Source organism: Herpailurus yagouaroundi, unplaced genomic scaffold (assembly GCF_014898765.1).
Source record: "Herpailurus yagouaroundi ecotype Mexico unplaced genomic scaffold, PumYag 250, whole genome shotgun sequence".
NCBI classification, from domain to species: Eukaryota; Metazoa; Chordata; class Mammalia; order Carnivora; family Felidae; genus Herpailurus; species Herpailurus yagouaroundi.
This window is the reverse complement of record NW_024412467.1, coordinates 8,913,494-8,939,952: the sequence shown is the minus strand read 5'-3', so window position 1 is coordinate 8,939,952 and position 26,459 is coordinate 8,913,494. Positions and strand designations below refer to the sequence as shown.

The window sequence follows — 26,459 nt, the reverse complement described above, 5'->3', positions numbered from 1 at the left end:
CAAGTAGGATAAATCTTCATACTTTGGTATCCAGACAGATGAGCAGAAAGCTCCTGGGGAAAACGCAACGGACTCTTTTCTCTTACTTTAGGACGATCAAGTGCGTTACCGCAGCAAGCCTGTTGTGCAGGCTAGGGCTCCCTTTTCTCCCTCTTCTTCTTCTTCCCTGAATGTGGCTCAGGTTTAAGCATCTCATTGCTTGTGAGAGATGCAGTGTGGCTGAAAGAATGAGAGTACCGGCCCAGGAGTGATGGCTTTGATCCCGCAGTCGTAAGTTACCAGCTGAATGACTTTGGGTGAATCATTCAACCTCTCAGCCTGGTTCCTCATGTGTGAAGTGGGGTACAAATGATAAAATATAGTAGCGGTTGTGAAGATGAGATGGACACATGTAAAGCACTTAGTGCCTGGCACCTGGTAAATGCTCTGAAAACGTCAGGTGCTACTTTCGTTACTAAGATTATCGTAACAACATACGAGTTAGTAATGGGACTCATAGATCTGGGTTCAGATGCTGGCCTTTTCAGGGGCCAGGTGGGTTACTGAGGAGGATATATGTAAACTGAGTGCCCTATCTTCAGGACAGAGATAATTGTTCCCACTGCACACTGCTGCTGGGAGTGCTAAATCAGCATCATGCTTAGACTGCAGTGAGAACACGACAGAACTCAGTAATAATTTACTATCCTCACGGGTGATGATGTTTCCTCCACCACTACCTCAGTTCCGAGATAAATATTTTTTTTATTTAAAAGCATTTTTTAATGTTTATTTATTTTTGAGAGACAGAAACAGAGCGCAAGCAGGGGAGGGGCAGAGAAAGGGGCAGAGAGAGCCTGAAGCAGGCTCCAGGCTCTGAGCTGTCGTGGGCTCAAACCCACGAACCACGAGATCATGACCTAGGCTGAAGTCGGATGTTCAACTGACTGAGCCACTCAGGTGCCCCTGATATAAATTTTTTTAAGTCACAAATTTTGAAAATTCACATTTAGATTTCTTAATATCATAGTTGTATTTAAAGAGACTCCAAAGTAAGGGAAATTTAAAATAAGAAACGGTTTTATGCTAAAGAACAATCCCAACTTTCTCTACTTCAATATCTAACAACGGTATTCTTTTTTTTTTTAATACTTATATATTTTTTTAAGTTGTACTTATTTATTTTGAGAGAGAGAAGGAGTGCAAGCGGAGAGGGACAGAGACAGAGGGAGAGAGAGAGAATGCCAAGCAGGCTCTGTATTGTCAGTGAGGAGCCTGATGGGGGGCTCGAACCCATGAACCAGGAGATGGTGACCTGAGCCAAAATCAAGAGTTGGATGCTTAACTGACTGAGCCACCCAGGAGCCCCACAACAATGATACTGTAACCTGGTGCCATTTTTATCGAAGGGTAAGGGGGGAGGGATGGTCTTTAATGACTAACATCCCAGTAAGCATACTGAGGATGGACAGAATCTCTGACAGGAAAAGGCGATTGCTAATGACCAGACACAGGACTAAGACTTCCTTCCTTGCTTAGGTCTGTCCTCACCTTCACATGCCTCGCCCAAAGCTCCAAGGCCCTGGAGCCGGGCCTCTGGGTCACCGGGGTCCCATTCTTACCTCTCCTCTGCCCACTGGGTCACCTTCTGCTGAGCCGTCTGGTTGCTGTAGGCCAGGCGGTCAGGGCCGCTGCTCTGGGGCTGGCGCTCCGGGGACAGCTGCTGGCGGAGCCGCTCCAGCTCCCGCTCGTACATGAGCCGCTGCTCCTCCAGGGCGCTCCGCTTTTCTTCCAGGTACTGTTTCTCCAGGACCTGAACCACATTTTGCACTGGATCTGGTGAGCCAAGAGACAAGGCAAGGTGTCTTCGGGGGTGGCTACGACAGGGCAGCCCGCCAGGTGCCTCTTCAGGCAGGAACCATCTCCTGGCTCGGAAGCTAGTCTTTGCAGATGCCTTCTCGGAGGGGCCTGAGGGGCATCCTCCCACCCACCTTTTAATTAACATTTCAGATAAATGTCCTGCGTGTAAACATTCCCCACATCTACTGCGTTTCTTCAATTTGATGAGCTCACGTTTACATGGATCATTAATCCACTCTAAACAGGTAGTAGAGGGAACGGGCTTCGACCCACTGAGAAAAATTTCATGAAACCTGAGACGGCTTCCAAGAGAGAGCCACACAGGATTTCATTTTTATGGTAGTCCATTTCTATGCCCATTTAGTTCTGATTCTAACCACAAATCTTATGACTCCTGAATTTCTATAATGTGGCGGGAGGGGGGGGATCTTGTAGATCATTGAACGTGTTTGAAAATATTGAGTATATGGTCTGGCCATTTCTCAGGTGCTGATATTCAAGAAGGCAATTCACCTCCAAAAAAGAAAAGAAAAGGAGAAAGAAGGGGGAGGGGAGGGGGAGTTCACTCGCAAAACTCAAAGGCTCTTTTTTACTTTCTGTTTTTGCAGATCGAGAGATCAGCAACATACACGTGGTGAATAATTATAGATAGATATACGTTGTTCAAAGTCCACGACCATGGGTAGCGGTGGCTGTAGTGTAGGTAGGGCTCCCTGGCTGTGGCAGGACATTAGCTTGGTAATGACCACTGACCTGGATGCTGTGGAGAAAGATGAAGGCACTGACCATATGTTCAAAGGAGAAAGTTATGGGCGTCTCTAAGTGAGTGGACTCTAGGGAAACAACAGGTCAGACTATCTGGATGGCAAGTAAGAAAACCACCAACACGGTGAATATGTCCTTCAAGTACACGAGATGTGGGGTAGATGTGTTCCTATTCCCAGACTGGCCTGGAGTTCATACCCTTGCCTGTCATTCAAATTGTGACATTCATGTTATATTCCCACTTCTTGACTCTCAGTTTAACTTCCAAGGTTAAGAGTGGGAAATGAGGATAACAAGAGGGTATAAAAATACCACCCAATGATGGCTACTGATGGACTTTTCCAGAAGACTCTATCAATTTGTGAAATACACATGTAAGTTATACTAATTTTCTACATGAACAGCAAGATGTTAGCTTAACAAATAAGGTTAAGTTATATAAAACAAAAAGTAGAAAGCAATTAAAAAAATCACTAGCTATACAGAGCACAGGTGAGTTGTTTTAATAAAAATAACAACCACATGGCAATAATAACTCTGCTAGCTACCAGCTACAACTCAGGGAGAGGCATATGCCCTTTACATGCATCATCTTGTAAACGCCTTGCAACAAACTAAGGGTGGATAGCATTCCCATTTTATTTTTTTTAAAAAAAATTTTTTTTCAACGTTTTTATTAATTTTTGGGATAGAGAGAGACAAAGCATGAACGGGGGAGGGTCAGAGAGAGAGGGAGACACAGAATCAGAAACAGGCTCCAGGCTCTGAGCCATCGGCCCAGAGCCTGACGCGGGGCTCGAACTCACGGACCGCGAGACCGTGACCTGGCTGAATTCGGACGCCTAACTGACTGCGCCACCCAGGCGCCCCAAGCATTCCCATTTTAAAGATGCTGACCTAAGATCACAGAGCTAATGAGCGACAGAGCCAGGTTTTGGACTCAGAGCAGAGCGAACTATCTGGGAGGAGGACATCAAGTTAGTAATTGACTGATACAGTATTCTTATCTCCAATGTTTTGCTCAGAACTTGTACTCTGTTTAAGAGTAGATATTAAAAAAAAAATACTGTTCTTTGCTTATATAAAATTCTAAAATTCGGCATTTTTTCAGAGTAGAATAATTTTCTTCAAGAGTTCTGATATGGGGTCCCTAAAATACATCACTTGAAAATCTGATGGAAAATGAACTCTTAAAAATACGACACTCTTTCTTTTTTTTAATATTTGTTTTTTGAGGGGGCAGAGGAGGGACAGAGAGAGGGGGACAGAGGATCTGAACTGGGCTCTGTGCCGACAGCAGAGGGCCCGACGCAGGGCTCAAACTCACAAACTGAGAGATCACAACATAAGCCAAAGTCACAGACTCAACTGACTGAGCCACCCAGGTGCTCCCCAAAATACCAAACTCTTAAACAAAGACAGACCATGGAAAGGGAAGACCTTTTCCATAGAGTAGAATATCTACGTATTCCAAAGCATCTGAACTTCTGACCTAGTCCTGTAATTTATTAAAAACACATGAATAGTATGGTAAAGAAGAAGTCTGAAGAAGTTTTAAATGTAAGGGTTAGAAAAGAAAAGTTCCCCAGAATTTTTAATAAATGGATTTCTCAAACAGTACATGTTTTTTCTCTTTCAGGCTCTAGGTTTAAAAAGGAAGGACAAGGTCCTTGCCATTCATTTATACTTACATGGAGCCTGATTTCCAAGAGCCCTACCTTAGTGTCTATGAATCTTTTCTAGAGACAGAACACTGGAAAATACAATGTTTTAGAACATTCTAGGATTTTTGCTAAAAGACACTAGATAAGACATTTAATCCTCATTTCTCCTTGTTAGTCAGAGATGTGTAGAAATATACATGGTCCCAAATGGCAGAAGTGGAGGGGATCTCCCCTTGAGGTCCTGTGCTAATGAAGGGGCCATGTGACCAAGGTTGCTTTAAACTGCTTTATCAGCTGCCATGACGTAACACCCTACTATTCACCAGGCTTCATCACTGGCCACAAACCAACCAGGAGATACAGAAGAGAGAGCAACTCAAAGCATCTATCCCCAGTAAGGCCTGCCCCATGACTCTGGGACAGGCCATGCTATCCAGGGCCAAGGCAGAGATACAGGAGCTGATGTTTCTGTCTGTCTACCTTTCCTTTTTTAAACCTCTGACCTCAACCCAAGTCTGGAAATACCTTTCTCTTAGACATATTCGATAACATCATCTTTTCAAATTAATTAACCAGTTTCAAGCCTTTATCACTATACAGCATATTTTTAAAATAGATTATCCTAATCAGCAAGTCAACCTGACTCTATGATATGGCCTAGGACAGAAGCCAAAGACTACTTGGCCTATTCTCAACCAAGCAATCAACCATCAAAACATTGCCTACAGTTTTATTTTATTCCTTATCATTTTCTTTCTCTTGAATGAAGGGTTTTAAAACTCAGGGAGCTTGGTGCCTAAGGCCACGATACCAAAGAGGTGGGTGTTTTAGGAAGAGACGAATGATAGCATTTATTATGGCATAGCATGTTCTCTCTTCTTCATTAGTTTATTCTTTACCTGGTATGTTAACTATGTAATGTGTTCAAACTTATTTATCTGTCCCAAGAACAGAAAAGAGAGGGTGTCAATAGTTAGAGGCTGGAAGGCATTTATGTGATAGATGGTATTCATTCACACCAAGATGCCCAATGCACTAAATTGAAGGGAAGTAGATCCTTTGGGGGAAAAAGCTCCCAAGAAACAAAAACTAACCTTTTAATCCCAGATGGAATAAATTCAATGACTCTTCACCAGCCCCTTCACTGCTCTTTACTTTAGAGCTACCATTGACTCTGTGAAGACAGATGAGTGCCTGATTCTTATTCTGAACCCTGGGGAAGAACCCATTATTGTCCACAGATACGAGGTTTGCTTCTACTCTTAATTCCAATGAATTGTGTTTTAGGTCATTATTTATTTTAGAAATTTGAAAATACATCATTCTACGCTTAATGCAGGTAAATCTCCACCCGCAAGTACAATGTCCTGAACAGCTCTGCTGTCAACAGTCATAAAGACATTAGTCATCGTACCAATGATACCAATCGCACTTTTGTGCTGTTGGATGTATAAGGGACACAATGGCTACTAGATTTTAACTAATGGGAAGGCAATGGAGTTGGGACCTGGGGAGGAAGGGGTCGCAGTTTAAAAAGGCACATTCCTCAGTCAGGAATGCCTCAGAGTGCTTCTGTCAGGCAAAAAACTTCAGCTTCTTCCCAATCGAGTTAGTTGGAGTCTTGCCAAAGCAGGTAGCACAAGCATCAGTCAGCAGCACTGCTAAAACCCGGTCAAGCTCCCCCATGCTAACGTCACAATCAGTGAAAACCTCTTTCCCAGTGTTTGTGAAGGAGCTTCGTCTGAAACCACATGAGAGGGAAGAGAATCTTCAAATACGACCACCAGGGGGACGACCACCAGGCAGACAGGCTTATTATCGGGAAACCACCTAGCGGTAGAGGTGAATTGCGTGAATACCATTGGGCCACCAGCATTTCAGCACTGAGTCAGGGCACGTCCTGTGTGCCCCATAGGCAAGCTCCCCTTACCTGTGGAATTGGGTGAAGTGTGGGGAGGGGGAAACACTATTTTTAAGTAGATAAAATCAACACTGGAGAACAAGGCTTGATCTAAATACAAATGGATAACTCATGTTAATACCATGAGGCAGGTCACTGGTGACTAATTGGTTTGGCTAAGAGGATTGGAGGAATTAACAAATACTTACTAAGTACTCATCTGTTATTCAGGGGTTTACTATAAATATGATAGGAAGGTAGTGATTGAATAAAATTAGAAATCTACGATGTGGGACAACAGAGGATTCCACTGCTACCCCCAGGATACTCTGCAGTTAGAGAACAGAGACATCTGGAACTCTGTAATCTCATGTAGAGAAATAAGGCTCTTCCAATGGGTGTTCCTGCACCTGAAATGGAGCCCACACCCTCCTGTCACACCCTGTATCCACTGGGGCTTCCAAAAATTACTCACAGGAGACTTGTTGCTCAGGCATGTTGTAAAATGGGCCATCAATGTGATGCTGGTGTCTCAATATCACTTTGGAATGTCTTTTGGGATTCCCCCCAACTGGGCGACTAAGTAGCAGAGTACACTGACCCCTAGCTATGGTGTACCCTGGGGTGCAGCGTCCAAAGCCCCAGCAGCTAATCTGTTTCCCCAGTCTCACTGATGTTATTTTCTGGGATTGTTCTATATTCTTCATATGAATGCATCACACTTGCTCCTCCATCTAGCCTTTTCTTCAGGCTTCATTTCTATAATTGAAAAGAGGGAGTCCTTGGGGCTAAAAATCCAGAGATAAAACGGTCAGAGTCTTTATTCCTGCAACAGAATCCCCAATTTTTTTTTTTCAACGTTTATTTATTTTTGGGAGAGAGACAGAGCATGAACGGGGGAGGGTCAGAGAGAGAGGGAGACACAGAATCAGAAACAGGCTCCAGGCTCCGAGCCATCAGCCCAGAGCCCGACGCGGGGCTCGAACTCACGGACAGCGAGATCGTCACCTGGCTGAAGTCAGGCGCTTAACCGACTGCGCCACCCAGGCGCCCCCAAAATCCCCAATTTGAGAAGCCAGAGATCTGACCGACTTTCTCCAGCCATGCTCACATTCTTCTAGATAGGCTGGTTCAAAGATAGAGGGCAAAAGTCAACATTTTCAAGGGAGAGCCCGACTGAGAAAACAATGCTCTCCCTGCACCACGGCCAGCAGAGGCTCCTGGAGGTCCTCCCTGGTTCAAGTTGGGGATGATCCTTAGGTACTCAAAGAACAGCTGAATGGGACAGTGAGATCGGACTTTCTCATCTCAGGGGCTCCTGAATGTAGCCTCAGCTATACTTGTTGTCACACAGTTCTGGTCCAAGAAATGCTGCCTTGTACCTGGTAACAGAAGAACTTTGCTGTCCTGTTTCTAGTTTCCAGGCACAAGCCTGGAGATGAGAAGACCGAGAGATGGAAAATGAAGGGGCACATTTATAAAACAGCCATCAAGACAGAATGTGATATGGATTTTACTGAATGCACGTTAAGTGTTTATGAAGAGGTAAAGGATTTCCTTTTAGATACAGAGAAGAATTTTAAAACAAACATTGAAAACTTTCTGGATCAAGGGATCTAGAAATGATGCTTTAAGGAAATCTCTTCCTTAAAGGTCTGAGACAAGCCAGTGTGCAGGTCAAGCAAAGAGCCTATAAAGCCCGTGGCTATCATTTTTGTAAAAGCTACCCGGGCTTGCTATGTAAGCCTCTTTGATGGTATAATTTCCAACTGGATTTACAGCAAAATATCATGACTTTTATTTACCCATTACATTCCATTGGAAATTCCTGGGTTCATGCCCTGCTGGGGATTTTTGTGCTCTGAAAGATTCAGAAATGACAAGCCCAGTAAGGGGAATTTGAAAAGGAATGCCACCATAGTCCTTCCGGACTCTATGACCTTGGAAATGTTACCACAACTGGCTTGGAAACAAGGGGCTCAAAAAAGGGACTACCCACTCCTTGGTTACACTTGAGGGAGCAGATCAGGCCATGGGATGTTTCATGAGCCCCTCTCCAGGGGCCTCTGTAAGAAATTAGCAATTTTATGTATCTAAGTTTCAGAGTGATACTTTATGCAAGCACATCCCTCAAGGGATAGGAGCTGCCCAAGACGGAGGAATCGGAGGGAAGGTCTTACCATTGCTGTTCAGTGTTTTCATGATAACCTCCATCTGTGCAAATTCATAGTTATAGTCTGGTTCCGAGGAAGCTTCACTGGCTGCGTCCAGGTCATGCTCTGGCGGGCCCGTTTCCTTTTCAAACTCTTTCAACCAGTCTCGCCGTTTCCTCTTAGGTAAGTTAATTCTGTGGGGTTTTCCACCATTAGAGAAAATTGACTTGTTTTATACTCAGGTAACAGTAAAAAAAAAAAAAAAAAAAAAAAAAAAAAAAGTGAAAATATTAGGGAACCCAAAGAGGTTACCTAAAAAAGTGGTTATTTCCCCACAGGATTCTATCACCGTGCCACAGCTGGGTAGTGCTGCACACAAGGGTGCCATTTACACAGGACCTGAAAGAAGACCAGGGAATGTGTCAGTTCAATGGGAAAGAGCACAGAACCCAGACCCAGCAGCCCATGAGAGATGGAAAGTTTCTCGCAACATATTCTGCTAATACCAAAAGAAGGAGTAACAGAATTGCAACCACCCTCAAAACATGTGATCAGAATGCAGTGATGAACTGAGGCACTTGAGTGGCTCGGTGGGTTAAGTGTCGAACTCTGACTCAGGTCATGATCCCGTGGTTTGTGAGTTCGAGCCCTATGATGGGCTCTGCACTGATAGTGTGGAGACTGCTTCACATCCTCTGTCCCCCTTTCTCTGCCCCTCCGCCCCTTCTCTCTCAACAAATAAACATTAAAAAAAAAAAAAAGAAAAGAACAAAACACGATGATCAAGGGCAGCCAACATCCCTCAAAGACAGACAACTTGGCACGATGTGTTCCTGATGGAAACATACACGAGAATGCCTATGGAATTTTCGTGTCCAAATTTGAGTTGAATCTGATCAAGCTGTTATATCAAAATACCAATTTAGGCGGGGCGCCTGGGTGGCGCAGTCGGTTAAGCGTCCGACTTCAGCCAGGTCATGATCTCGCGGTCCGTGAGTTCGAGCCCCGCGTCGGGCTCTGGGCTGATGGCTCAGAGCCTGGAGCCTGTTTCCGATTCTGTGTCTCCCTCTCTCTCTGCCCCTCCCCCGTTCATGCTCTGTCTCTCTCTGTCCCAAAAATAAATAAACGTTGAAAAAAAATTAAAAAAAAAAAACAAAAAAAAACCACAAAATACCAATTTAGGAAATACAGAAGGTGGTGGAAGATGCTAAATAATGCCATGGGACACAATGAGCAAAATGCTGACTACAGAAAACAACCAAGCATCTTCAACAACTAAAATGCAAGGAAAAGGGGGTGGGGACAGAGGGAGGAGGAACCCAGAGGCTAAAAGAAACAAACAGCCAATGACAACAGTTGAATCTTATTTGATCCTGATTTCAAGAAACAAATGAAAAGGAACATTTCTGATACCTTTGGGGAGATGTGAACACTGACTCAATATATGAAGGTTAATAAGGAATTATTGTTAATTATTTTAGGTGTGATGGAACTTAAGCTATGTTCACGAACACTTGTTTAGAAATACAAGCTGAGACATTCATGGATAAAAAGTTATACTATCGGGAATTTTCTTTAAAATAACCCAGAGGGGAGGGAGGGGGAGATGTGGAGGGTATAGAAATAAAAGCAAAACTGTCTGCGAGATGCTCATTTTTGAAGCTGGATGATGGATATACAGGGGGTTCACCATACTCTTCTTTCTACTTTATATGTTTGAAGTTTTCCATAATAGAAACTTGGGGAAAACACAAAAGAACACCAGGCTTAAATCCTAAATAGCTACCAAACAAATTGTAAAAATAAGACAAATAGCCAGAGACGGGGGAAAGGACTCCGAGTCTGTTATACTGCACGAATCACACCTTAGATCACGTGCACTGTGTCTCTGGCTTTGTGCTGGCCTGTGCATCTGGGATTCGTCTCAAACCCTATAGCTGCAACTCTGCCCAGAGGACATCTGGAGCTGGTCTCCCAAGGGCACAGGTTTCCTCACCTCACAGCTATGCTACGGCTTACAGGGTTCAAGGGGCTGTGAATGACTCACTGTAACAGATTTCATAGGATTTCCTGCCGATCGGAAGATCTCATCAACTGATTTTTAACATAGTAAAAGCCTTGCCACTGTGACTTTTTTTTAGGGGGAGATGAAAAGTCGTCCAGAATTTTTAGTGCAGATAATTTTTTTAAATGTTTATTTATTTATTTTGAGAGAGAGAGAGAGAGAGAGAGAGGATCCTAAGCAGGGTCTGGGCTGTCAGCCCAGAGCCCCTCAGGGCTTGATCTCAAGAACCCTGAGATTATGACCTGAGCCGAGATCAAGAGTCGGATGCTTAACCTACTGAGCCATCCCGGCACCCCTAATGTTCTTATACATGTTTCCTTCATTTCTAATGTTCTTATACATGTTTCCTTCATTTAGAAAAGAGATTTTGTGGCAGTGCATGCATGGCTCAGTAGATTAAGAGTCCAACTCTTGGTTTCAGCTCAGGTCATAATGTCATGGTTTCATGAGTTCAAGCCCCACGTTGGTCTCTGGGCTGTCAGTGTGGAGCCTGCTTGAGATTCTCTCTCTCTCCCTGCCCTTACCCCACTCATGCTGCCTCTGCCTCTCTCAAATAAATAAACTTTAAATGAAAAAGAAAGATTTGGGGGCACCTGGGTGGCTCAGTTGGTTGAGAGTCTGACTTCAGCTCAGGTCATGATCTCATGGTTTCTGAGTTTGAGCCCTGCATCAGGCTCTGTGCTGTCAGTACAGAGTTCACTTCAGATCCTCTGACCCCTGCCTCTCTGTGCCCTTCCCCTGCTTGTGTGTGGGCTCTCTCTCAAAAAAGAAACATTAAAAAAAAAGAGAGAGATTTTGCTGGTATTTAAGAAAAAAATTATGAGGATATTAATTAATTAAAGTTTAATTTGCTAAAGAACTGTCAGATGAAGTTTGATGGAGAAAAAAATGAATATTATTCTTAGTTTTAATTTTTCAATAAATTAGTTTTCTCATACAATCTCATTATCTAGCTCTTAATCTTGACCGGACTCTCTAGCTCAAGAGTCACAGAATAAGGAGAACTCACACAGGAAAATAATCTTCTCTTTGCAGTAATATTTCAAGTACAGGGGCTAAATTTTTATTGATAAAAATACCCTGGAAAGACCATCTCATATGTTTTTAATTTGTCATGCACAAACAAGATAAAACTTTGGTGTGTATATATTTTTATTATCTTTTGAGAGACAGAGTATGGGAGAAGGGCAGAGAGAGAATCCCAACAGGCTCCACACTCACAGCACAGAGCCTGACACAGGGCTCAATCCCACAAATCATGAGATCATGACCTGAGCCAAGAACAAGAGTCAGATGCTCAACTGACTGAGCCACCTGACTCAGGCGCCCCTGAGTGTGTATATTTTACACTAACATGCTCCCTTTATTCTTGCCAATGAAAATGACTCGATGCTAACTCAAGCTTCAAAGGTCTGTGTCCATCTATTTGGAATTATGGACTCATTTATTCATTTGAGAAAAGTGGAAAATGAGACTAGAATACGTGTGTGTGTGTGTGTGTGTGTGTGTGTGTGTGTGTGTGTATCTATCCATCTATCTATCTATCTATCTATCTATCTATCTACCTATCTATCTATACATCTATACGTATACACATATTCTTGCCAGAAGGATGATGAAAAGTTGTTTTGGGGGGAAAATTTTTAATAGAATACTTACCTTTTCTACCTAAAAAACATTAGTCAGTTTATAAGGAAAATACCTGCCCAGTTTATTAAGATATCTAAGTAACCTAATATATCTAGGTATATAGATGGATGGATACCCAGACCTATGTATCTATAATCTAATATCTAATGGCAGTATGACAAATTGAAACTTGTCACTCAGTGTCCTTTATTGTTTTAAGCTCTGAATTATAATTTAATTTTCAGTTCCTCATTTTCATTGTCCATATTTTGATACACAAGTGCACGAAAATGGTCTTAGCAGATATAGAACTTTCCCATTTTCTCAGAAAGTTGTATTGGGCAGTGTTGTTCTAGAATGAAACTAAAAACAGTTCCGAAGCAAATGAGAGAGGAATATAATAAGCTTTGTCTTTCTTATTTATTGCTAACTTTCATGATCATTTATATATTTAAGGGACCCTTATATAGGTGCACACACACACACACACACACACAAAATCCTTTTCACCTTTTTTTTTTTTTTTAGGATTCTTCTTTTTTTTTTTTTTTTCAACGTTTATTTATTTTTGGGACAGAGAGAGACAGAGCATGAATGGGGGAGGGGCAGAGAGAGAGGGAGACACAGAATCGGAAACAGGCTCCAGGCTCCGAGCCATCAGCCCAGAGCCTGACGCGGGGCTCAAACTCACGGACTGCGAGATCGTGACCTGGCTGAAGTCGGACGCTTAACCGACTGCGCCACCCAGGCGCCCCTCCTTTTTTTTTTTTTTAATGTTTATTTGTTTTTGAGAGAGAGAGACAGACAGAGACAGAGAGAGAGAGAGAGAGAGAGCAAGCGGGAGAGGGGCAGAGAGAGAGGGAGACACGGAATCTGAAGCAGGCTCCAGGCTCCGAGCTGTCAGCACAGAGCCCGATGCGGGGCTTGAACTAACGAACTGCAAGATCATCACCTGAGCTGAAGTCGGACGTTTAACCCCCTGAGTCACCCAGGCACCCCCACTTTTTTTTAAATGTTTATTTATTTTTGAGAGAGTGAGAACATACACACTGACTTCTGAACACATGTATAAACATTACTTTGACTTATAGTATGTTCTTATTACAATAATATAAAGAAAAGTTATGGAAATTGCCTGGGTTGGTAATGTACCCAGCCAAGAAATTAGCATTAAAAAGTAATTTCTAGTTGGACACATGCCTGGGGATTTGTTAAGAAGCAAATACAAAATGTCTTTGCAGCAATTTGTGTCCCCTCACCCAGGCCACGAGACTCCTGCAGATAAGCTCCCACTGAAGATGATGTACCTAAGGAATCACATGCTGCTAGAGGCAAAAGAACCCACTGAAGTCTTAACTGTGAAATAAGTGAGCAAACAGACAGAATGGGGTTTCTGAAAACCAGGCTCAACGGCATGTGAAGGAGCCATTTACTTTTCCTACCTTGAATTTTCTTTTGGAGTGAGAGTAACATCACCATCGGATGCGATGTCGATCTCACAGTGCTCCGGCTGTATTCCTATGCCAAAGAGCTGGATGTCCTGGGACGTGTCTGCACCCACCCTGGTATGGTCCTAGTAACAGATCATGAAAGAAAGGAAAACATCTATACTTACAAGTAACTCAACAAAAATTTATCACAATTTGAATAACCTAATAGAATGACAATATTAAATGAATCAGATACAAGATATTTGGGGCGCTCTAAGTCAAATCTTCCATGACATTTGTACTTATTTATTTATTTTTGAAACAGAGTGAGACAGAGAGAGAACGAGCAGGGGAGAGGCAGAGAGAGAGGGAGGGAGAGAGAGAGAATCCCAAGCAGGCTCTGCACTGTCAACATAGAGCCTGATGTGGGGCTCTAACTCATGAACCATGAGATCATAACCTAAGTCAAAATCAAGAGTCAGACACTTAACCAACTGAGCTACCCAGGTGCCTCTATGTTTTTAATTTGAGAGAGAGAGAGAGAGAGTTTGAGCACATAAGCAGGGGAGGGGTGGGGGGGGGGAGAGAAAGAGAGAGAGAGGGAAAATCTCAAGCAAGCTCCATGCTCAGTGCAGAGCCCCACCCAGGGCTCAATCCCACGATCATGGGATCACGACCTGAGCCGAAATCAAGAGTTGGATGCTCAACCAACTGAGCCGCCCAGGCACCCCAGTAGTTGAGTGTTGAATACCAATCCTACATAGAGTGTGGAAGCCTGTGGGCTATAGAATGCAGATGAGCAGGACTTCAAGTACCTCAAACCCCAGACACAGGAGGACTGTGACTCCTGGGGAGGCGGTCCACTGCTCGTCCCTTTGTTTCTTTCGTTGCTCTAAAAATCACTGAGTCACCATGATAGTAATATTTCCCTATTCAACAGAAAGCTTGGTCTTTCAAAATTAGGATTTTGGACACAATTCCTTACGCCTTAGTCATGTTCTAAACAAACAGATCTTGAGTCCATTAGTGGGCTTAATAAGTCAGGGACCATCTGCCCCATATTTAGGTCTCTGGGAAAAGTAAAATAGAAAGGATGAGGGAAAACTGAGGCTCCTTTCCTCAATTCTAGCTTATTTTCCATCGCATTTTTTATATTAACTAGGCAGATCAGAATCCTTAACAAGGCACTTATTTAACTTTTTGCAAGTGGGTAATAGCTCTTCATTTAGAGATTTCGGTATGTGGGCAGTTACATAAGCTGCCTTCAAGTCTCCAGGTCTCTAATCCTTGAGAGTTACGTACTGCCACATACATTTATATACTATCATAACTCAGGAATTGTGTGTGTGTGTGTGTGTGTGTGTGTGTGTGTGTGTGTGCATATTAAAAAGGCCCTATGTCTTTTGGGGTACCCCATATCACTGCCCTATCAGGTACCCAATTTCAAACAGATGTCTCATTTTTCACTTTAACAAAATAAACCAACATTTCCAAAAGTGTGATCTGACAGAGAAAGATAAACACCATATGATTTTGCTTTATGTGGAATCTCAACAAACAAACAAACAAACAAACAAGCAAACAAAGAAAAAGCAGAAGCAGACCCATAAATATAGAGAACAAACTGATGGTTTCCAGAGGAGAGGTTTTCACTCTCAACGATAACGTGACTGCACTATCCCTCCTCTTTCAATGAGGGCTAAGCTGGATACAAAAAGCAAAACCAGGGGCACCTGGGTGGCTCAGCTGGTTAAGCATCCAACTTCTTCTCGGGTCATGATTGCACGGTTCGTGGGTCAGAGCTCCACGTGGGGCTCTGTGCTGACAGCTCGGAGCCCGGAGCCTGCTTCGGATTCTGTGTCTCTCTCTCTCTCTCTCTCTCTCTCTCTCTCTCTCTGCCCCTCCCCTGCTTGTGCTTTGTCTCTCAAAAATAAATAAAATGTTCAAAAAGCCAAATCATGGGTACAGGTGCCCCGATTCCAATGGGAGTGAGATGTGAATGCATCAGGATTGCAACCATCTACTTATATACTCTCTTACCTTTAAATAATAAACCAGAAGCTCGTTAAGAGCAGGGTCCGCGTTCAGGTTGACTAAGTAGCACTTATCATCTCCCACCTTGATACCCGATGTCTCCAGGGAAATCCCCATACTTTCAAGCTGTCGTTGTCTCTCCTGGGCACAAAAACAGACAAACACAGGGGACTCTATTTGTTGCTCTACTGACAAGATGTATCCATGGAAAGTTTACGTCACTCTTTCTGGGGACAATGCCAATGAAATCACACATCACAACCAAGTTTAGGGAGTCTCTAAAATGCGTGACGTCTTGTGTCCGTGTTAAAAGGGTGCTAAGAGTGAACCAGATACCATCTTCCGTTTAAGGGGTTTATAGTCCAGTTGAGGGGACAAGACCACGTACCTAAATCAGAGGAGAAGAGCCCTGTGTCACTGGAGAGGAACAAGGTACTATGGGGCTTCCAAGGAAGGAGCCCATGATGTATTCAGAGACCAGGAAAGGCTTCAGGAAAAGAATATACTTGTGATGTCTCTTGAAATATAAGAATTCCACAGGAAGAAATGGAAGAGAAGTAAGGTAAGAGCAAGGTGTTGTGAGGGCACAGGGAAGACTGGGCATATTGCCTGATTTCAGGTGATAATAACCCTAGTAAACGTGGGAAAGTCATGGGAGATGGGGGCAGGAAGTACTGATCTACAACAGCAAGCAAAACAAAGTCCCTTTTGTGAAAACTTATATTCTAGTAGAAAGAGACAGACCATAAAAGAAAAAAAACAAGAAACAAAAAAAAAACCAGACAAGCAAAACAGAATTTCCAGGGATGATAAAGTGCCGTGAAGAAGTATGAAGCAATGGATGAGAGACAGGAAGTCAGCAGTACGTGTGTGGGGTACATGAGCACGGGTCTGTGTGAGAATAACACCTATGAGAAACATATAAGCAAAAGGCTTGACTAGGTCCCATTTGCTGCTTTCAAGCTACCTGATTGGGATGGGCCAATATTTCCAAGTAGTCAGTGAGATTAAAATGTTCACAAAATGTATAGTGCAGATTCATAAAACACACCCACTCACACACAAGCGCACAATTAGTCATTGCTTCATATCGTTTCTCAAGTGAAGTTCATACAACATTTTCTTACAAGCCCCCAAAATCAAATACACTGGGGAAAAGACCATGATGAGTGGTAGGTTATAAATTCTCGGCCAGTCAGGTAGCACACTTTGCCGGGTGATGTAAAATCACAACATAGAAAAGCAGGAAACATTAACAGTGTTTCCTGTAGACCATGCCTGTTCCAGCTCAGTGCTCCTAGCAAATAAATGGGCCAAATGGTAGTTGATAAAGGACAACGAAGTTACAGGCTCTAAAAGTGATCTTTGCAGTCTTGGTGAGCAGAAAGAGGTCCTTGAATGGCTTTGGGAGGATGATGAGTGGCTACGCAGAAAAAATGGCAAATGAAAAAGAATCACAAGATTTTAGGCCTAAATTATCGGGCTACCTGTGCGATTTCTTCTGTTTTCCTCAGCTTCTCTTCCCAAGTCACTGTTAGTTCTTTGATCAGCTTTTCAGATTCTTCAAGCTTCTCTTTTAGTTCAGGGGCCTTCATAGCCTTAAAATGAAACCAGAGATATCTGATTTTCTATTTTTTCCCACCATTATTCATAAAACAATCCTTTACTGTGCTTCTGAAGTGGCTATCAACAGTCTGTTGGAAGCAATTAAGTCATACACTGTCAGGGTGGACTTGTACATCTTTATTAATAAAAAGAAATGTAAGAATAAATGGCTGCTACTCTTTAGAGGGGAAAAGGAATACCAGTGCCCTGAATTAAACTGATACAAATCACTACAGAGTAATTTTATCCATCGTACTTAAATTTCACATTTAAAGACCTACGAGATGCTAAAGTTTGTCTTCAAAACAGAAACGTAACAAAGGTAACTTAAGCACTGTTACCTTTTTTTTTTTCCCAGCAAGACAGATCAACACACATCATCAATAAACACATCCCAGTGATAACCTACCAGGAAAAGTGAAGATTCTTCTCTTTTATTTTATTTTAAAATTTTTAGCGTTTTTATTTTATTTTTGAGACAGGGAGAGACAGAGCATGAACGGCGGAGGGTCAGAGAGAGGGAGACACAGAATCTGAAACAGGCTCCAGGCTCTGAGCTGTCAGCACAGAGCCCGACGCGGGGCTCGAACTCACAGACCGCGAGATCATGACCTGAGCCGAAGTTGGACGCTTAACCTACTGGGCCACCCAGGCGCCCCTCTTCTCATTTATTTTAAAATTGGACTCTGGATCATTTAAAACTCCTTTTCTGGGGCGCCTGGGTGGCTTAGTCAGTTAAGCGTTGACTCAGGTCATAATCTCACAGCTCGTGGATTCAAGCCCTGCGTCAGGCTCTGTACTGACAGCTCAGAGCCTGGAGTCTGCTTTGGATTCTGTGTCTCCCTCTCTCTCTGCCCCTCCCCTGCAGTGCTCTCTCTCTCAAAAATAAATAAACATGAAAAAAAAATTTTTTTTAATGGATGGTGATAAAAACCTTGTGTATTCATTACTCCCTTGGAAACAAGACATCTGGGTAAAAGGGTAGAAATTTCCCTCTGAGTCTTCAGAGTGAGAATAATTAAGGGGTCTAAATACAGATGTATATATATAAAGCTTTTTTAAGCTAAGCTTTTACTTGGGGAGCTTTACTTGGCAATGGCATGCTTTGACCCCCTATGGCAACATGAGCCTCCACAAAGTGTAAGCCCATGAACAAGAAAGATGGCAGACTTGGACAAGAGGCCACAGTGGCAATGTTGTGGACTCTCCCTGAGGTACCGAGGTCACAGCGGGAACAGAGTCTGCGAGGGACACTCAGTGCTGGGTATAAGGGGACACCCATGAAAACCCTAGGTGAACCCGCTGTGGCTCCTCTTCTGTTCTCTTTGGCCAGGCATCATTCTACCATCTGGCCTGGATTACATGGTCATGGCAGAAAGGCAGGTTCAGAGACAAGAGGAAAGAAGGAGCTCATCCACGTATGTACTGACTGCAGAACCATTACATTTTCCTCCTAGGATCATGGCTCTTCAAAGTTTATTGGTATTTTTATATTTAAGTTTATTTATTCTTTTAAGAGAGAGAGAGAGAGGGAGTCTGTGAGTGGGGGAGGGGCAGAGAGAGAGACGGGGACAGAGGATCTGAAGCAGGCTGTGCGCTGTCAGCACAGAGCCCAACGTGGGACTCGAACTCACAAACTGTGAGATCATGACCTGAGGTCAGACGCTCAACCGAATGAACCACCCAGGCCCCCCACAGTGTTTTATTTTCCAGGTGTTTTGCTACCTTCTTGGCATCAATGAAAAAGTATGTTTGATGCACTGAATGCTTATAATCATGATAATAACAGGAGATAGCAACACTTATTGAGCACTTACGATGCACCAGCATTGTGCTAAGCGCTCTCCAGTATCAGTGTTGCACTAGGGGTTAGGGATGAAAACAAGGAAAAAAACAAGGCTTCCTGCACTTCAGAAGCCCAAGCTGGAAGAAGACAATGCCTTGTCAGTGCAACTCCATGATCACCAACGAATGGGCAGTTCAGATCCTGGGCTGTGACTCCCTTTCTGTTTGCCTCAATCTCCTATTGATTATCTTTTTGACTAGAGAAGCTGATAGACAAAAAGTATTTCAACAGGGCCTGGTACACAAGTGCTCAAAAAATAATAGTATTACCCTCCACCCCTCCCCGCCCTCGTTTACTACTCTCTCAGAAGGGAGGGGTCAGAAGGGAGTGGTATGAAGGAATGTGAACTCAGCAGCCCTCGGTCCACACCCAAGTGAGGCAGGGGGAAGCACGTGACTTACACTAAGGCACTTACTCGGCCTTCATTTCAGTCCTATTACCTATTTCAAATGAGCCGGATACCTCACCCAGTAACTTGCAAGAGTAACTTGCTACTTAGAAGAGGGTGTGATTATTAAAGCTGGGTAAAGCCAAGGAAAGGTGGTAACAATGAGAAATGACCGATTTTGTTTCCTGTCAGGAGCTGATATACATGAAGCAAAATAAAAGATTTCTGAGTTCTTTTCCTAATGTTTCTCTTCCATCATGCTGCCTTCCCTGACTTAAGGAAGAGAGGACATAGAACTAATTTCTCTGAAAACCGCAAGGCCCTATGGGCACAGAGTGTACAATGTTAATAAAAACAACCCATTTGGTTCTTAGGATTTCACACTGGACAAGATCGGTGCCCAAGGGCCAACTGATCTACCAAGGCAAACAATTAGGCAGTAGCAACAACTCACTTTTAGTTGACTGGAGGTTAAGTTCCTAGGACAGATGGCTATATGCTTAGCATACAGAAGATGTCACTCAGAAATGCCGAATGCACGGAGATGACCTAAAACTTCAGTCGACCACATCCTCCCTGACTCAGATACGACACGCCAGGGGATCTCAAAAACAGGGAGCACCAGGCTGATCTTACCTCAGCCTGCGAGAGCTGCTCCTTCAGTTTCTCTACCTCCTCCCGCAGCTCCCGGATGACTTTGGCATTGGGGTCCTCGTTCACAATGGCGTGGTTAACGATCCTTTTGGCTCTATCCGCGTATCGCAGGGTGGAGAGGGTCTCCTCATAGTTGTCTGCTGCTGGGCTAATGGTGGCTATCATAGAGGTCTGGCTGTTGCCCCCCAAGTTATCCTGCAAAATATTTCCAGTAGCCTCTTAGGAAATGATCCCCATTCTGTGCACAACATGTATGATGGAAGCTGAAGACATGCATATACGACATTCTCTGTGAAGAAAATGTGTTGTGGAAATGGAACCATATTTCATGAGTCATTTTATGATGAGGTGTGGTTTCTCTATAGTCACAACAACGAACAATGCCTGATGAATAGCGTTATCATGGGGGCAAAAGAGGCAACAGGAATGAGTTTTCATTTTGCATTCCTAGGAATTCGGATTAACAGTATTGGCGGGGGGTTGTGCTATATCTGGTTAGCTCTGCACACAACTTTCAGCTGCCTCCTCTGAAACAGCCAGGTTTTAGAAAGGAACACACTAGAACACTGAATTACCTTAAGAAGCCAAGTGAGCACTGAATCTCGATAAGGCACAAATTTGTTTTTACCCTTGCCAGCTGCCTGGTCAGCCAGCGAGGATATAACCAACCCCAAGGTTGTAAGGGATCTGCCAAAAGAAAAAACATTTAGAAATTAGCTTTATGGAATGGTTATGTTGTTTGCATAAAACAATAATCGTTCCAGGCATTAGGGATAAAGTATGCAGAACACCAAGGCCCTAAAGTTGATATAACCAAGTTTACATTAATTTGTCAAGAAGCTAAGAAAAAGAAAAACAGAAAGTAACTCCATTAATTTAAAACAATGAATTCAGAATCCCTGTAAGAATCGATTCTGTTCAATCACAGGGCCTGTGAGACAGACATTTCAGAACCTGGGAGCATACATTTAAGCGATCGTTCTAGGGAATTTTAATTTACTCCAAATATTATGTTGAAAGTCTGAACCATTTTACTCTTTGGGTAGAATTCGGACCATTCGGGCTCTCATTTTGTTTTCCGTAATAACCACGTAACTTGAAGAGAACCTTTCCCTACATGTTACAGGGTAGATGCCGTTCATCTGTTACAGCTGGCAAGTTTACTTCAGTGTGGAGTTTTTACAGCTGTACAGAACAATGACCCACCCAAGCAGAAGACAGCATATGGCTACTCTTTCAACACCTGCTACAGAGAGCAGCACTGGCGTCCCCCAAGAGCTGGTTAGAAACAAAGGCTCTTGGAAGCCTCCCCGGGCCTACTGAGTCAGAACCAGCGAAAGGCATTTCCAGGTGATTCACAGGCATGCTAAATTTTGAGAGGCCCTGGATGAACAATACCCAAGATGGTACATATATTTAACTGTATAGGCTCAAATCATGATGCTGGGACCAAAAGCACCAGCATGACTTAGGACCTTGTTACAAATGCACGTTCTCAGGCCCCACCCCATCCCAGACCTATAGACACTCGTGGTGGGACCCAGCACTCTGCTTTAACCAGCCCTCCAGGGGACTCTGGTGCAGGCTGGAGTAGTCCCCTGAGCATTCCCTGGACGCTAACACATGTTCTCTGAGCCTGGAGAAAAGATCATCACAAAAACAACAGATTTACGGACTTGAGGGATGAAGAACATCCTACTGTGTCACAGTTAAGTACCAAGTACGCTTTTAAAAGGAAATCCCAAGTTTAGCAGCCAGAAAAGAGAGAACTCCTCAGGAGATCTCCCAGGAGTGCAGGGAAGCTTACATGATATCACAAAGAGAAAATGCTTTGTGAATGGTTAAAAAATTAAATGCTATGACCTATTTATAAAAACAAAAAAGAGCACAATTCAGCAAGTGACCAGAGTTTAGCATGAAGGACTAGATAGCTTTCTAATGTTAACAAGAGACTTCCATTACATGAGTTGAAACAAAGGATATCTCTCACAAAACATAATTGCTCAAAGGTGAGTCACTTGAAAAGTCATTGAAATACAATGCAAACTCAAGCGGCAGAACACGAGCCAGAATTTTAATAATAGCTGTTCCTGCAAAGTGACATAAATACATACATTATAATTGACAGATTCAAAAGTTAAATCCACCCCAAAAGAAAAGAAAACATATGTCCATACAAAAAAACACTCTTGTACAAGAGTGTTCACAGCTGCATTATTCGCAATAGCCACAATGTAGAAACCACCCACATGTCTGTCCACCAAATGATGACTAAAGTGTGGTATGTCCTCACAGTGGACTATATTATTCAGCCACAAGAGAGGATTCTGACAGAAGCTACAACATGGATGAAGCTTGAAAAGTTACGATAAGTGAAAGAAGCCAAACACCAAAGGCCAATGTCCTGGGTTGAATACTGTGTACCCCAAATTCACGTTCACCAGAACCTGACATGTAATCTCATTTGGAAATAGGGTTTTTGCAGATGTGATTAGTTAAGAGGAGATGATACTGACTTAAAGACAGCTGTAATCCAATGCCTGGTACCCTTCTAAGACGGCTGTGAAGACACACAGGCAACAGGGGAGCAGGCCATGTGAGAACAGAGGAGAGATGGAAGAAATGCATCTACAAGCCAAGGAAGGTCAAGGAGAGCCAGCCACCACTAGAAGGTGGTAGGACAGAAGCATGCAACAGATTTTCCCTCTGAGCCCCAAGAAGGAACTAGCTCTGCCAATCCCCTGATTTTGCACTTCTGGCCTCCAGAATTGTAACAAAACAAATTTCTGTTGTTGTAAACTACCCAGTTTGTGGTAATCTTTTTTGATAACATTGGGAAACAAATACAGCCACATAATGATTCCATTATTATGAAATACCCAGATGGGGCGCCTGGGTGGCTCGGTCGGTTAAGTGTCCGACTTCGGCTCAGGTCATGATCTCGCGGTCCGTGAGTTCGAGCCCCGCGTCAGGCTCTGTGCTGACCACTCAGAGCCTGGAGCCTGTTTCCGATTCTGTGTCTCCCTCTCTCTCTGCCCCTCCCCTGTTCATGCTCTGTCTCTCTCTGTCTCAAAAATAAATAAACGTTAAAAAAAAATTTTTTTTTTTTAAAAAGAAATACCCAGAATAGGCGAATCTATAGGGATGAAAGCAGTGGTTGCCCAGGGCTGGGGTGGTGTAAATGGGGAATGACTTAGACACAAAGTTTCTCTGGGGATGATGGAAATGTTTTCAAATTCGATCATGATGATGGTTATACATTCTGATAAAAAAGCCACTAAACTGTACATTTTTAAATGCCAAAGTATGTGTATATGAATCATTTCTCAATATAGCTGTTTAAAAAAAAAATTCAAGTTTAGTCACTGCATCACTCCTCCCAAAGGTAACAACTTTAAGAAAGAACATGGCAAAAATAAACTACTGGGACTACATCAAAATAAAAAGTTTTTACACAGAGAAGGAAACAATCAATAAAACTAAAAGACAACTTACTGAATCTCAGAAGGTATTTGCAAATGACATATCCGATAAAGAGTTAGTACCCCAAAAATATAAAGAACTAATATGACTCAACACCCAAAGACAAATAATCCTATTAAAAATGGGCAGAAGATGGGGCGCCTGGGTGGCACAGTCGGTTAAGCGTCCGACTTCAGCCAGGTCACGATCTCGCGGTCTGTGAGTTCGAGCCCCGCGTCGGGCTCTGGGCTGATGGCTCAGAGCCTGGAGCCTGTTTCCGATTCTGTGTCTCCCTCTCTCTCTGCCCCTCCCCCGTTCATGCTCTGTCTCTCTCTGTCCCAAAAATAAAAACGTTGAAAAAAAATTTAAAAAAAAAAAAAATGGGCAGAAGACATGAATCGACATTTCTCCAAAGACATACAGATGGCCAACCGACACATGAAAAGATGTTCAACATCATTCACCATCAGGAAAATGCAAATAAAAACTACAATGAAATATCACCTCACATCTGTCAGAATGGCTAAAGTCAACAACACAAGAAACAAATTGGTGAGGATGTGGAGAAAAAGAAACCTTCATGCACTGTTGGTGAGAATGCAAACTAATACAGCCACTGTGGTAAAGAGCATGGAGGTACCTCAAAAAATTAAAAATAGAACTACCCTACGATCCAGTAATCACACTAGTGGATATTTACCTTAAAAATACAATAATACAGGGTGTGCCTGCATGGCTCAGTCAGTTAAGCATCTGGCTTTTGGTTTTGACTCAGGTCATAAGGTCATAGTTCATGGGTTCGAGCCCTGTGTTGGGCTCTGAGCTGACAGTGCAGGGGCCTGCTTGGAATTCTCTCTTTCTCTCTGCCTGCTGCTCCCCGCCCCCCCAATCCCATGCTCTGTGATCTCTCTCAAAATAAATAAATAAACTTTAAAAAATTCAAAGGGATACTATTCAAAGGGATACATGCACCCCTATGTTTACTGCAACATTATCTACAAAAGCCAAATTATAGAAACAGCTCAAGTGTCCATCAGTAAATGAATGGATAAAGAAGATGTGGTATCTACATACAATGGAATATTATTCAGCCATAAAAAGAATGAAATCTTGTCATTTGCAACAACACAGATACAGCTAGAGAGTATAATGCTAAGCAAAATAAGTCAATCTGAGAAAGATAAATACCATATGATCCCACTCATATGTGGAATTTAAGAAACAAAACAAGCAGGGGTGCCCGGGTGGCTCAGCTGGTTAAGCGTACAACTTCTACTCAGGTCATGATCCCACAGTTTGTGGGTTTGAGCCCCATGTCAGGCTCTGTGCTGACAGCTCAGAGCCCGGAGCCTGCTTCGGATTCTGTGTCTTCCTCTCTCTGCCTCTCCCCTGCTTGCAATGTGTGTCTCTCTCTCTCAAAAATAAATAAACATTAAAAATTAAAAAAAAAAAAACAAGCAAAGGAAAAAGAGAGACAAATCAAGAAATAGACTCTTAAGGCTAGAGAACAAACTGATGGCTACCAGAGGGGAGGGGGCAGGGGGATGGGGGTTCAAGAGTATACTTACCATGATGAAATAAAATTCAATTTAAAAAGTTAAGTAAAGGGGCGCCTGGGTGGCTCAGTAGGTTGAGCTTCCAACTCTTGATTTAGGCCCAGGTCATGATCTCATAGTTCATGGGTTTGAGCCGTGTGCTGACAGCACAGAGCCTGCTTGGGATCCTCTCTCTTCTCTCTCTCTCTCTCTCTCTCTCTCTGTCCCTCCCCCATTCCTTCTCTCCTCTCAATTAATAAATCAACATTAAACAATAAAAATAAAAAAATATTGTCTCTCATTCTCTCTCTGCCCTTCTCCTGTGCTCTCTCTCCCTCTTTAAAATTAAAAAGAGAGAAAAAAAGAGGAAGGAAGGGAGGGAGGGAGGAAGGTAAGAAGGAAGGAGTTGAGAAAAGAAAGGCATGTGCTATATATGAAATAGAAGAAAGCAGAAATTTAAGGCAAAAACAAATTTCTGCTTTAATATAGCATATAGGGCATCTTTCACACTTCACAACTATTGAAATAAAATTTTCAGTTGAAAACAATTCTTTGAACGGAACCAGTGTTTAGGACTTAAACACGGCAAAAATTACTTCAATTCATACAGACTATAAAGAGCTCAGTGATTCCAAGGCCCATATTAGCAATTCTAAAGGGAACAGCGGCCCTTGCTAGGAAAACACATTTTGGAGTTATGTATTTTCATCCAGACAAAATCTAACTCTGCCTTGTGGCAACTGCTCCTACTTTCTAATTTGATAGTGTCAGGAGTGAAAAAAGAAGGGTCTGGGCACTCCTAAACAAGGGCACAAAAAAAATCACACGAGTGCTTTGAGAGAAAACGGGGAAGGGTAGCACGATGTCATCAACGTCTACAGGACCACGTGCGTGTGCGCTGAGAGCACTGAGCACGAGCACCGTCAGCAGGTAGGGCACGTGACCGGCCACAGCGGAGGGGCGGGGCTGGGCGGACATGATCACATGACTCCGTCTTGTGTGTACTCTACTCTGTACTCTGTAACTTAAACAGTTGGAGAAGGTTATCATTAGTAGAAGCCTTTTACCTGATCGTGTGTACATATTCAAAACAAGGACTCTTATCTTGACCCACTGCCCCCTTGGAACAAAAAGAAATGAACTGTAGGGTAAGGGGGCTCCATGATGTGTGAGGGGTAACCAGGTCACCCAGTGACAGGGTGGGGGTGCTACTGCTACGTTGGACCTGGAAGCAATGATCCACGGGCTTCTGAAAGTATGAAAGTTCAATGCGTGAAAACTGAACAATGGGCTTAAGTATTTTAACAGTAATTTAATTCCTAGGGAGCTTAAGAATATAAGAAAATCACAAATTACTGGATCCTGCTAGCACTGCCTTCTCATGCTGGAGTCAAATGGGTGCTCACAGGTTTCCTGAACAGGGTGGGGCTGTTTGCAAATTTGAGAGGCTGAAAAAACTGCTCCAGGAATCTAATTCTACCAAAGCACAG

At 43.1% G+C, this 26,459-nt stretch overlaps 1 protein-coding gene across 1 annotated transcript in view; it reads right to left on the bottom strand.

The window, feature by feature from the left end:
* Positions 1-26,459, bottom strand: part of KIF13A (kinesin family member 13A) — a 270,175-nt gene that overhangs the window by 48,705 nt on the left and 195,011 nt on the right. The window contains exons 12-20 of the mRNA XM_040460494.1: positions 20,548-20,659; positions 19,955-20,167; positions 16,967-17,077; positions 15,486-15,620; positions 13,458-13,588; positions 8,634-8,720; positions 8,349-8,515; positions 5,979-6,098; positions 1,602-1,815 (exon numbers count right to left, since the gene is read on the bottom strand). Of these exons, the coding sequence (XP_040316428.1) occupies positions 1,602-1,815; positions 5,979-6,098; positions 8,349-8,515; positions 8,634-8,720; positions 13,458-13,588; positions 15,486-15,620; positions 16,967-17,077; positions 19,955-20,167; positions 20,548-20,659 (1,290 nt within the window). The remainder of the gene's footprint in view (positions 1-1,601; positions 1,816-5,978; positions 6,099-8,348; positions 8,516-8,633; positions 8,721-13,457; positions 13,589-15,485; positions 15,621-16,966; positions 17,078-19,954; positions 20,168-20,547; positions 20,660-26,459) is intronic.